This window comes from Thunnus maccoyii, chromosome 18, assembly GCF_910596095.1.
Source record: "Thunnus maccoyii chromosome 18, fThuMac1.1, whole genome shotgun sequence".
Classification (NCBI taxonomy): domain Eukaryota; kingdom Metazoa; phylum Chordata; class Actinopteri; order Scombriformes; family Scombridae; genus Thunnus; species Thunnus maccoyii.
The window spans coordinates 24,103,467-24,117,553 of NC_056550.1; the positions used below are offsets into that span (position 1 = coordinate 24,103,467).

Sequence of the window (14,087 nt, forward strand, 5' to 3'; positions counted from 1 at the left end):
ATCAGTTGATCACCAACTTTGTTCTAGACTTAAATATCTCAATATCTAGTCATAGTCACAGAGAATGAATCCCATTGAATTTTGTGAGCCTGTGACTAATATCTCAGTAATACTAGCAGGTTCATTAGGTTGACATTTTTTGGTTTTGAGTGAAATATCTCAACATCTGTTGGATAGAATTCTATGAAATTTGGTGCAGATATTAAAGGTCCGCAGAGGAGGAATCCTAAAGACTTTGGTGATCATCTGGTTTTTCCTTTAGTGCCACCATGAGGTCAAAGTTTCACTAGTCAATTATTCAAATTTCAGTAATTCAGTGACATGGTCTGACATGTACAAGATGGATTAGCACGTAATGTTGTACGTTGTTGTAATTCATGGTTCCCAGATGAGGAATCCTCCCTGATGTTTCCTCTTAAATATCTCTTTTTCCTCTGAAATATCTTGTATTGGATTTATATTCAGCAGGTGGACAGAAATATGACTCCAAATGAATGATAATGTTGCTCCGTTAATGCTGGAGAAACTGAAAACATAATGATATGTCAATGTTGTGGTCATAAATTCATTTAGTGCAGGGTTAAGTAGAAGGGAAACTGGCAACAACAAAAAAAAAACAATTGGAACACAAAATAATCTGCAGAATATGACATATTAATGAGATATAACAGTGTGACTGTCGCTTTAATATCGTTTGAAATGCATCATGAACTCTGTCCTTCATGCACCTGGAACATTTTAAATCAGAAAATCGATTGACTTGAAAATGCTTTGCCGTTCACACACTGTGCTTTAACGTCTCCCCCGTGGAGCGAACGTCTCTGATTCCTTGATGAGTTGAGGGTTAGCGGGGTTAATATAGTTTTAAGTTGCCGCGCTGCCTGAAAGTGTTAATGATATGACCTGAAACCGAAAAGAGCTCTCCAAGGAGAACGTGGAGAGAGATAAAGATTTATGACAGCGAGATATGAAGCGGAGGAGATGATTATCACTTGTTGGCGTTAGGTAATATCTAATCGCTCCATCGCCCTCTTCATCTTCACACAGATAGGCACACATAAGCTCACACATGGAGCATTCATTATGAAGGTCTTTTATGCGTGAGTCATGACTTTTCTCTCGGGAACTGATTATCCCTTTTTTCTCTCATAATTCGCCCTCTGTCCTGACCCGTTCCAGCTTAATTGACAATGAGTGATTCCCTAAAAAAAGTTTGGTATTCAGCCTTTTACCTCCACCTTCGTTTTTTCAAGATCAGGACTTAATATCTGCTAATGTCAAACCTTTTAAAAAAAAATAAATAAATAAAAAAAAGACTGGATGGCGTGACAAACAGGTCTGTCACGCCATCCATTTTCAGATTATCATTTCATAAGGCTGATGATCACTGTGTTGGCGTGGGTGGATTTTTACTCAGCAGCTTCAAGGTGTCAGTCTGTAAAACCTGCTATGAAACCTGCCTCTGTTTGCTTTAAAGGGGGACGTGTCATGCACATTTTTCCAGGTCTGTATTTTTATGCAGGGGCTCTACTGGAATATATTTGCATGATTCACAGTTCAAAAAAACTCCTTATTTATCTGATACTGGCTATTTATGCAGCCCCTCAGTTCAGCCTCTGTCTGAAACCGGCTGTTTTAGCTTCTGTCTCCCTCAGACAACATTTACATAAAGCCGGTTTTCAAGCAAAAATGACACGTGTGCACAGCAAATATCTCCACATTAAAATGCCCAAACTGGTAATTCGGCTGCTTCTGTGGACAGAGAGGTTGAGCACAGGTCATTCAGATCATCATCATCATCACTGGACTTGTATTTCGTGTTGTTTATTCGTCACATCCCGACAATATGAGGCTGTTCAACATGTTTCTTCTTCGTTCTCTTGTAATGAAGAGACACGCTACTGCCACCGTCTGTTTTTTCAGTGATATGACAGCGTTTCTACAAAGCTCTGTTTTCCCCGTACACACACGACGATGCCAAACCAGCGTTTTCACATTCACGTGCTCTGGAGGCCATTTAGAAAAGCGACGTTTTCAGGGGAGAAAAGCTCTGTTTTATTCTTGATAGAGGGCCAAAACCGAGAGGAAAAAAGACGTGTTTACGAATATAAACGGCCCCCCCTCCTAACGAGCCCACTCTGTCCTGATTGGTTATCTCACGGAAGCTTCTGCCGACTCCGGAGGCCGTGTAAACCCTGGATGTATTAAGAGAGCTGGATAAGTCGAAGGAGCTCAGCCCTGCTGCCAGTTTTTCCTAGTGAAGCGAAAAAATCCCCAAAAGCATTTTCCCCATTATAAAAGAGGTCTATAAAACTGTGAACACCTCAAACTGCAAATAAGGTCAATTAATACTCTTTGTATTATGACTTTTTTAATCTGTGAAGGTTTTCTATCTGTAAAACTTTGCAAGAGCCCAGAAAAGCTCTAAATTAACATTCATTAAGTTATGCTAATGTAAAGTCTGTGGGCTGAGCAGGAACTCTCAGTGGTAGAAACACTACTTTAGTCGGACGCACAACGTGGAAGCTTCTACTTCAACTTTTTTGGCTCATGTGCCAGGTGAGCAATTTTCATTTGAGTATATGCCATCTTTGAGTCTGGTATCCACTTCCTGTAATTCATCCATGATGTAAACAAACAGTGGTAGAAGGATTTCACTTCTTTTTTCACTTCTTTACTCAAAATATCAACTTCTTAAATACATTTGTACATGTTTGAGCCGAAATCAGATCCGAAATATGCGAGTGGACAACACGAACGACCCGTGGAACAACCTGAGCAAAGACTACAGAACTAGTGGCCATTTGTGGACGTGCAAACGGAGCAATCAAAGCAGGCTGAAGCCCTGGTTTTTGACTTGCAGGAAGCATTTTTACTTATGTTCACCTCATGTTTTGGAACTTTGACTGTGTTTAACATGGACGTCTGACATCATATCAGTATACAAATGACAAAAAACATGTGATGTCCCCTTTAAGGAGTTCCTCATTGTAAAATAAATGTCATTATGGCTTTCAGTGGAGTGTTTTAACATCCCACGAGGGTCTAAACGCTGTTTCAAAGCCTTTTCTAACATGACAAGAATTAAATTCGACAGAAGAAGAGGGATTTTTTTTGGCATAAAAAAAACGTGGAATAGGGCCTAATCCAAGTACGTTGGATATCAGGCTTTCGGCGACTTCAGCCAAAGAAAAAATCCTGGCATTGATATCACGGTTCAACCCCACCTACATCCTCTCTGCTCTCCATCATCCAACCCTGTGAGTTCACACCTTTGATTTCACAGCCATCTCCCACATTCAACTCCTTTCCTCGCCGCTCTCCCTCACCGTTCTTACGTCTCCCTGCTTCATTAAAATACAGTAGATCTGCTCTTGTTCTCTTCTTCCTCACTGTCTTTCTTATTCATGTCTTTTCTTCCTCCATCTAATGAAACCCCTCTTACCTTACTGCATCCCTCTTGTCCCCCCCCCCCCCCTCTCTTTCCCCTCTTAGTTTTCTCTATCTCTGATTACTCAGCAATATGCAAAAATACCGATTGTTCTCCTCCATGTGTTATCATGTCTTCTTCAGGTACATCTCCCAGGTTGGTCAGCTTTCTCACAAGACTGTGCCAACCTTGCTCCTTGTTCTTTCTATGCCTTTGTCTCTGTATTCATCAATTCCTTCCAACAATTAGCTTTCAAGCCCCCCCGCCCCCGTCCCCCCCCCGTCTTTTTTCCTCCCCTGTCAGCTTCTCTCGCTCTCCGTTCCGTTTAATTTCGTCTTTTTTCTTTCATTCCTTCAGCACTCCTCTAAACTGTCAGAAATAGCTTTATATAAGAGGCCTCATCAATTTTAATTTACATTAAAGAGAGGCTTTTTAACCTTTTTTTTTCCAAAGCTTTAAAAATCCATTTTATAGCGCTGTAGCAACATTAAAAAGGTGTAATCACTCAGGTACTGCAGTTAAACATATTTTATAATTTATTTACTTATTTATTAATCCTTTTAACTACCATGTGGGATGTGGGCTTCTTTTTCAGATTGTTAGATTTCCTTTATAGTGTTTCTCAACCTAAAATTTATCTATAAAGATATTTAACAAAAAAAAAGCATATTTTAATGCTTTTGCTCCACTACATTTATCTGATGGCTGTAGTTAGTATTAATTTAAAGATTTGACATGTAAAATAAGATAAATCAATGTGGGTTTAACAACATAAGAAAGCATGAAGTAGTACGGCTGATATTTAAAACTCTACTTACAGTTTAATGCATCAATAATCATAAAATACAAATGAATCATCATCTGTCGCTGGTTGTTACAGTGTAACAAGGCTCTGTCCCCTGAGTTTATTGTGTATATTAGCGGGTGACACAATCTGGATGTCGTGTCTGTTAAAATTTTACAGTTTTCTGCACACTCGTCTGTCGTCTCCGTCTTTCTTCGTGACTGTGACAAAAAACAGAAGTTTGCCCGCTAATAAGCTTTCAAAACTTGGAAGCTGAAACCCTTCCAGAGACTCAGTGTTTGTCACACCTGGTCCTGATCTCAGTGTGTTTGTTTGAGCAGAAATCAAAACACAGACAGAAGACATATATTCTCCAAACAGAAGAAAATGGCCACTTAAACAAGCCGTTTCGCTTCACATTCATGCTTAAAATTGTCTTTTCGGGAGATCGAGTCAATGATTCTGGCAAGAATGACAATTTTCTGTGAAGGAGTTTCATTTATTTCAGGTATTGCTTCAGGTAAATGTTGCTCCGCTGGTATCAAATAAAAGAATATTCTTGGAGCAAGTTGCATTATACAACCTGTGCTGCTATGTTTGTTTTTCAAAAGGAATAAGTCTTAACATCAGCCTAAACAACATGTTATAATAGATATTCCTTGCCAGACACTGTTCTGTTAGAGTAATAACTTCCCTTTTATTTTTCATTTCTCGTCGCACCCCTTCGTTTTCTACTCTCCCTTCTTTCTTCTCGTCGTACTGGACAGCTGGTCGTTTAGCTCTCGCTCAGCGTATCTGAGGAAAACTCTGACATTATGTGTCTAACACTTTTTTTTTTTTCTCCTTTCACAACATGGCTCTGATTCCCCCTGAGTGTCTCTCTCTCTGCTGCGTCTCGCTCACACACACACATGCACAGGTCCATTAACAGTTTAAGGTTGCCTCATTATACTTGATTTGCATTCAAAGTGAAATGAAAACAACTTGACACGTTTTGTCTTTGCAGTGTTCAGATCTGAGGTGGAAAAAGTTTTCAGAGCTTTGTGTATAAAATTTGAATCTATAACTATTGTAACAAATAAACATTATTTTCACTGTTCATTGCTTTTAAACTTATTATAATCTGTAGTTAAAGTAAAAAAAAAACACATTTTCATTACATTCTGTTAAGGCTCTTTATAAAAACAGCAGCTTCTCCTCTGTGGTGTAGAAGTAGAGATTGTGTGCGACTAAGTCAGGTCCATTTGACATGATTAAGGCTCTTTTCACTTGGTCTAGACTCTTAAATTAATTTCCCTAGCAGCAAGAGTGCACTTGCTGCTTAAATAATTATCCAGCAACCACAACAACTGAAGGGAAGAGTTGTGTTTAACGAACAGATTTTTACTCTCTGTCTCTGGTTCGGGTCAATAGGGATGCTGGTAAAAAGGCAGCTGGATGAATCTTTTCTGCATGAGGTTAAAGTTTTGATTAGAAACCTGTACTATAGGTATAAACAATAGGCAGGTGAGTTGTAACCTTAATGTGAGGGCTGGTCTGGATTCCTGTACGGGAGTGTCAGGGTAACATTTGCCTTTTTAGTAAATAGTAATAGTATATTTTTCTTTATTTTCTAATCCAACAGTGAATTGATTTACTTACAAGTATTGTGTGTGTATCCAGAGCCTGATATGTCTTATTCCTCTGTGCTGTAGACCTCTGTTGTTGTACAAAAACTATTAAAAACACATCAATGAGCCACACGGCTGCACTGGGTGACATGTTCCTTCACCACAAAGATTACAATCATGTTAGTTTATGTAAAAATGGCTCAAAAGACTAATAACAGCGATGGTGTTTTCATTCTCCTGAGAGTAGTTCTATAACCTGACTTTGTACTATATTGTACCTTGTTAATAACTTTAATATAAAGTCAATAAGTTGTAATATGTAGGACAACAAGCTAGTGAAACACTGTAAACAGAATCGCATTCCTGCACATGCTCAGTGGCGTCTGCCTTACAAAAAACTACTCTCTGGAGACTGAAACCGTGATCATTAATTTTAATCTTTGGAGCCGTTAACATGCCTAAACTCTTCGTGGTGAAGGAACATGTCACCCAGTGCAGGAATAAGATATATCAGGCTTTGGATACAAACACAGTACTCATAAATAGATCAATTCATTGTTGGTTTGGCTCTGCACATGAGATTTGTTGACAAGAAAAATGTAGAAAATCGCCTTAAGTACAGTTCTTGAGTAAATGTACTCAGTTACTTTCACACCAGATGTTCCCTTGGTGTCTCTACAGCTCTCCCTGCTGATTGGTCAATCTTCCTGTGTGGATGTCACTGTCGTCTCTCTCTCTCGCCGTTTGTTACTCTGCTGTTTGGTGCCGTGTGGAGCTGTCCAGAATGTAGTGGTGCTGAAAATCCTGGTCCAGTGTGTAGAGCCAACACAAAGCCACCGGGGAGAGATCTGTTATCTTGCTCAGCTTGTACTTGTATACAGCGCTGCATCACTGATGCTCTGAAGTGGCTTCTTGGCGCTCTCAAGGGTGATGGCAAGAGCAGGAGAGTGTACAGTTTATCATCTGAAGAGCCGTTGTCCATTAGGAGTGTCTATATTGCGGAGGCTCAGTGACGAATGGTTTTGCTGTGAAGGGCTAGACCGATATATTTGTGATGGTATTGGCTTTTTTCACACAGCTTCAAGGCGATGAATTGGTAAAAACTGTAATTAATAAACTTAATTTCATCCTGCCTGAAAAAACTGAAATAACAAAATCGTTCCGTGATGTGAATTTCAATCGATTTAACAAAAAAATGAGAACAATGTGTGAGGGAAACACAATCAGGGCGTTAAAATTGTTCCAAGATATTGACAGACAGTGTAAAATATCAACTCTCAGCAGCTTCAAACAAGCCCCAGGTCCTCATAGAGCGCTGAAAACGCAGGGTTCGCATCTAATGTGCACTGTGTGGGGAGGTTTTTGGCAACAAAAGCACTGTGGTTAAGGTAAGTGAAAAATTGTGTTTTTGGTTAAATATTAATAAACACATTGTGCTTCAAGTCACTGTGGATTTTTCTCTGTGTTGAACAAAGACCATAATCTTTCTTTAACCTTAACCAAGTGCTGCCAGTTCTTAAACATTACTATAAAAACACGTTAAATAATGCTGTAATTATCTTTTGGTGGAGCAAAGATCAAACACACTGTCACTTAATATTTTACACATACGCTCAGTATTTTTTCAACTTGCCAGATATGTTAATTAACGTGTCGGGCGGCATCACGTTTCCGTCAAAACGTGTTTGCTGTTGCAATTTAGAAGTATGCAAACATCATTTCCAGGAGTCAGGGTTGAGTACAGGCTGCCTTGTTCATTACAGACGGCATAACAAACAGGCCACTGAGTCATTAAAACCTAACAGAGTTAATCCTCCAGGGAACATAAATTTGTTCAGCAAATTTCATGACAATCAGCTGGTTTTTGCAACGTGCAGTAGGTTACATTTTAGGGCTGAAGAAGTTACGAGAGGAGAGTTCACTACATGGAAATATGAGGAAATGAAGGGAAAGTTCATGGCAGTCTGCTCATCAGATGAGGATACGTCCTCTTGGGACATTTAAATTAATAAATGTACCAAAGTTCATGAGAACCTACACAGTAATTCAAAGTTTTGGATGTGTTAAAATATCAGATCAGAATTTGTCTGACATCTTCCATATTTACAGAGGAGTACTTTCTTCTTTTAGGGTTTTTTTCTATGTAGTTTTGTTATAAAAAGTGTTTCGCTTAATATTACCTCAACAATAATACTATTCAAAGTAGTACCTGTGACTGTAGTACTCTTGTAAGAGGCAAAGTAGTACTATACTCCCTGTCACTGTAGTACTATAGAGTGAAATACTGGTTTGTGTCTGGCGTGTTAGAAATCATCTAGTCAGGAAGTCTGAATGTCTGGCGAGAGTCTGGAGGCTGAAAATTAACAGCATTTATACATGAGGTGTCATCATGCGGTGAGGGTTAGAAGTGCTGTATGTCTGTAAGTGAAGCAGTCTGTTACCATGGAGACCAGAGTTTATTACAGTGATGTGAGAAGAAACTTCTGTTGTTTTTGCTTTGTCTTTGTTTTTCATCACCTCGTCTTCTCCTCCTTCCTCTCCCCATGCAGTGTCTCTCTGGGAATGATGGTGTTGCCACTGGTGCCGCCCTCTCTGTCGCCATGACGATGCCATTCAGCCCCCTGTCCAGCGACGAGGAGCAACAAAGGATGCTGGGAAACAATCGACATCTCTACCCAGGGGCCGAGGACGAGGAGGAGGAGGAGGAAGAGGAGGAGGAGGAAATGGAAGAGGACGACCGTGACGAGGACGGGGAGGAGGAGAACGGCGAGCTGGAGGGGGAAGAGGAAGACGATGAGGAGGAAATGGTGGAGGAGGTCAGGCGAGGAGGAGGCCTGTCGCGGGGGGGAAGGGGTGAGGGACTCAGGCAGTCAGGTAAACTTGCCGGACGACCCGCCGGGGACAGACAGATCCGGCCAGGGAACCCCGTGCACACCACAAACCCCTATTCGTCCAACCCGGGGCCCACGCACCAACAGCCAGCCAATCAGATACAGCAGCAGCAGCAGAGGAGGCTGAAGGAGCGCAGCGCCAGCACGGTGCCATCTGAGGACGCCCACATCGCCATGATGGTGTTTCGCATCGGCATCCCAGACATAAAGCAAACGGTCAGTGCTGTCACCGCAAACACCCACAGAATCTGCCAACATCATGGCTGACGGGTTAACTTCACAAAGGGCCTCGAACCGACCCCGCTTTTTTTTCCTTTTAGTTTCAACACCAAAGTTTTCTGAATACAGACGTGATGTAAACCACTTCTCATTATCAAAGAGTAAAAGCTCTTGGTTTTTCATATGCAGTAAGTGCGCACTCATAAAAAGTACACATTTTTCAAAAAAAAGACTAGTCTAGGTGTAGCTGCTTTTCAAAACCCAAATGAGTCAGTTGGTTTTGTTTTTAAAGGGGCACTCCACTGATTTGTTTTATGCATGAAGTTCAGTTTACTTGTCAAGGAGAGGAGACCGATGTGGTTCTGGAGGAGCTTTTCAAAGTTTAAAAAGTCTCAACTTGAGCTCACAACTTTTCAAGTCTGTCTTAAAACAACAAACCGCTGTAATCATTCCTCCTGTTCATACATACCCGTCCATTACAACGTAAGCGATGCCAAAATCCACAGTTTCTCGTTTTGAGCAAAAAAATTATTCAAACATGAAGATAATATGAGGCTTCAGCAGTCTGAGTTAGTCAAATGAAGTGGATATTCTTCCACAGTTACAGTCTTTTCAGTAAAAAATTCCCTCTTCAGTGTTTTCCTGTTGAGCTGCAGTGGAAGTATAGTAACAAAAAGACAGAAATTTGGCACTAAAAAGACTGTAACATTGACACATATTGACCTGATTTGACTCATTTGGACGGCTGAAGCTTCATATTAATAAACTCAGGTAAACTTTTAAATACATTTTTACACAGAAGGAGGAGGACTGTGGTCAGTATGGACAGGAGGAATGATCAATGGGCCTCATGCAAGGATATTTTCGTTAGTTTTTGTCCTAAAACTCTATTACTTTTTTCTGTGAGGTTACGAGTGCTCCAAGTCGGATTCAACAAACTCTCTTAACTGCCTGAACTTGTCGTAAATCGCTTGTGTCAGCCTGATGAACGCCACCTGTTCATGAGGAGGTGCACGTTTGTGAGATGTGATCACTTAGCATAGTTCACGCCCCTAAAATTGTCCATGTTCTACTCTACTGTTGTAGGTGAGTTTCATTCACAAAAAAAAGGTCCCAAAGAGTAAAAACACTGCACAGCCTCCAGAAATGACTAAACAAAGACACATTTAGGAGTGTCAGTAGTAGGAGACATGTCATTAGAGCAGCTCTGCACTATGACAGAAATAAAGAAGGAAATGCTTTGACATGAAGTTAAATGCTAAAAAAACATCTCTCTAAAGCAAAGGGTGGTGATGGGAGGCGGTCGTGTGACAGTCACTGAGATATTAGCGGAGAATATTACAGCCTACAGTAGATGATGTTACGATGTCTGCTGCGATAGAAGATGATACTGGACAGAAAGCTGAAGAGACACACACAGAGAGGCAGCTGTCGAAGTTTCCTGCAACGATTGAAATGTAGAAGCTGCTGCGCCGAAATATGACAATAAAAACTATAAAATCTAAAACACCTTTGGCAGCCATGATGATGAGAATATGACAAACAGAATATTAAGTTTAAATTAAGTTTGTTTTAGTTATATTTTGTTAATTTCGGTACAGTTAATTCAGATTAGGGCATTATAATTGAAAGTCAAACAAGTGTGAAGAAAGGCAGAGATGATCTGCACGACATGCACGACATGTCTGGACCACTCGTACATTATTTTTCGTACCTTAGAGAGAATTTTAAGTACGAGAAAACTGACGAATGACACAAATTAAATCGCTCGTATGTGCGTTTTAAGAGCAAATCTGTTTGTACGAGAGCTTCTTGCATTGTTTTAACACAGACTAGACTGTGTTACAGCTATAGAGTTTGAAAGAAGTGGACATTTAGGCCACTTTGCTGCTTGGATTCTGATTATTCTTATATTAATCTTTCTCTTGTGCTTCCCCAACTTGATGGAGGAGTGATACTAAATTGCCGGACTACCTCTTTAACGTACATAGCGTTAAGACGTACCAGAGGACTCAGGGATCTCTAGTCTAGAGTGTTCGTTTGATGTCGTTTTCGTGAGTTTCCGTAGAGTGTCAAAGGGCAAAAGTCTGAGTGAAAAGTCCATCTGAAAAACTGATGAAACAGCCTTCACCTTCACTTTGAGGATGTAACGACAAGGCGGCTTTCATGACATCTTCAAAAGAAGTGTTTGTACCCTCAGGCTTTCTGTAGGACAATTATGCTTCTGTACTGATATTTTGCAATATGGGACCTGGAGCTTTGAGGAGTGATATTAGGTGGGAGGGATTCGTGTTTGGCGTCCGTGAGCGTGTGACGGTACGTGTGGTCAGTTCAGTGGAAACCTGCAATGTACAATGCTCGAGAAACAGTGCCAGTCTGGGAGGATAGGGCGTATTACGTCAATTAGATTCTCTCTCTTTCTCTTTCTCTCTCACTGCATCACCAGCGGAAAAAAAAAAAACACAGAGAGAATTGCAAATACTCGTCAGCAAAGTGACTGATCTGAGAGGGAGACAGAGACTTTCAAGGTGACCCAGCTCCGGAGAGCAAAGAGAGAGAGAGAGAAAGGGAGAGAGAGAGACAGAGCGTAGAAGAGCAATCGCTCTGCTGATAATATGTGGGCAAGAATTAGATTTTAAAAACACTACAAGCAGGTAAAAGGATTCACAAAGAGTCAAAGAGAGCGAAGGGAGCGGCTTAATGTCGCCGAAGAGGGTTTTAAACGGTGCGATGAAGCGCGCCGTGAAAAGTGCGCCTGGTTTTTTAAGAGGGTCATCCAGAATCACGATAGATCCATCCACCGCCCATCCGCTTTCCATTTCCCAGATGCGAGTCTTACATCACATCGGCGAGAAAAGCTTCCATCAGAAGTGTGTCTAAATTGGCTTCACGGGCTGGAAATGCAGCTGCCTCCACCGTACAGTACGTCAGTCTCCCACTCTTGAAAATTTAGGCAATCATCAGCGCCAGACGCCCAGGCATTTTTTTTTTTCTCCCCCCCTTCTGTGTTTCTCTGATGAGTGATCTATTCAAGTGAATCATGAGGAGTAATTCAATTGTTTTGATAATTGAATTACAAAGAAAAGGGAATTAGGGATGTAAAGCTGCATCCGTGTGTGTGTGTGTGTTTTGTGCTGGAAAGGAAGAGAAGAAGAAACAGGAGGAGTAAAAAATATTTTAAAAAAAGAGAAAATGGAGGAGTGTGTATCTTTGCTCACTGCCAGATAAAAGCTGAACCAGACCGGCTTTGTGTTCGACAAACAGAAGGCCGCGTTCCTCAGACATTAGCTGTCTGTCCTCTTTTGTCCTCTCTATTAAGCCACCGAGGTCTGTGCGACGCGTTCACAGAAACCTTTATAAATCATCAGCCGGGATACGACTCCGAATGAAATAAATGTATTTGCCAGTGCCTGTGCGTATGCGTGTCCATATTTCATATTTACCATCCCAGTGCACAATAAATGCCTGGCTTGACGCTTCTTTCTGCCTCTTGCTGCTGTATTTGATTTATTATTGATCTGTGCATGGGTGTTTTTCAGCAGTGTGCTTGATTCAGTGTTTTTTTTTTTTTTTTTTTTTTTTTTTAAATCCGACCATAAATAATTCACCGCTGCCTATTTATTCTAACAAATCGACATCAAAGTTTAATTGTGAAAAGATGGATAAATGGGAATGTTCACTCAAGGGTCTAAATTGCTGCGGTCCCAGATAGAGATAGAGAGGAAACCAGTGGTGGAAGATGTATTCAGATCCTTTACTTAAGTAAAAATACTTCATTACAAGTAAAAGTCCTGCATGAAAAACCCTACTTAAGTAAAAGTACAAAGTTTTAGCAGCAAAAATATTCAAGTAAAAGTATTTATTTCATTTCTCTGACTGATATATTATTATATTACTACTACTACTACATCTTCATCATAGCTAGTTTAGTCCAGTGGTTCCCAACCTAAGGGTCGGGCCCCTCCAAAGGGTCACCAGATAAATCTGAGGGGTGTGGTGAGCTGATTAATGGGAGAGGAAAGAAGAAAAAACAAAGTTCTGATACACAAATCTGTTGATTTTTGGTGAAATATTGGATCATTTGAACATTTATTGAAATGAAAGCATGTGAGAAGAACAACTCATAGACATGTGAAATGTGACCCCGACTACACACTGCTTTATGTAAGACGTCAAAAGCTAAAAAGGTTGGAAACCACTGGTTTCATCTTTAACAATGTGTTGTATTTTAAAAGCTTGTTATATTATCCATTGTGTCAAATCTTCATCTGAAAAGTAACTAAAGCTGTTAAATAAATGTAGTGGAGTAGAAAGTACAATATTTGACGCATATAAATAAAGTGGTGTACAGTACTTGAGTAAATGCACTTAGTTACCACTGAGATAAACTGAGGTAAAATGGGCTCGTAGAGGTGAGTGTTTGGACATGGAGGCAGAAGGAGATAGAAGAAGGTGGATGAAGTAGAGACAAAGTAGATAAAAGCACAATGAAGAAGATAGAGATAAAGGTAATGGAGGCAGACAGAGATCGAAGTGGATCAGAGCGAATAGACGTAGACAGAAGGTAGCTGAGAAAGACGACTGAAAAGACATTAAGGCAGATAGAAGAAGACAGTTAGATAGAAATAGATCCAGGTGGATAAAGTGAAGCCGACAGAAATAAATAAAGGTGGAATGAGACTGATAGAAATAGATATAGAGAGAGTACAGATGCAGCCGTTCAGTGCAGCAAACTACTGCTGATCGATGCCTGTAAGCTGTGTTTTATGTTCATTTCCTAAATCTTTAAGTTTGACCTCATTTTCACATCTTCCAAAACATGTTAATGTTTTATTATATAACTTTTTAAATCTACATGACAGGGAGACAAGTCCCCTGAAACAGCATTTACAGTAACAGACGTTAAAAATCCCAACGATTTGTCTTAATGTCTTATAAAGAAGAACTCAAGATTCATCAAAACACATGTATACATACAGTATATATGTATATACAGTATATATGTGTGTATGTATGGGTATACAGTGTAGGTACATGATTATCTTTCTATATTCTTCCTTTTATAGTTTATTTAGCTATTTTATCATATATAAGCAAATTTAAATCTGAACATGCATATATATATATATAAAGTTATGACCTTTTGTCAGAAG

The 14,087-nt window shown here is 40.1% G+C and overlaps 1 protein-coding gene across 3 annotated transcripts in view; it reads left to right on the forward strand.

Annotated features, from left to right (window-relative positions):
- The window catches only part of shank1 (SH3 and multiple ankyrin repeat domains 1), a 97,182-nt gene that overhangs the window by 23,754 nt on the left and 59,341 nt on the right, over positions 1-14,087 (forward strand). For all 3 annotated transcript variants that reach the window (XM_042392439.1, XM_042392441.1, XM_042392440.1), the window contains exon 2: positions 8,374-8,931. In XM_042392439.1, the coding sequence (XP_042248373.1) occupies positions 8,425-8,931 (507 nt within the window). In that variant the 5' untranslated portion in view covers positions 8,374-8,424. The remainder of the gene's footprint in view (positions 1-8,373; positions 8,932-14,087) is intronic.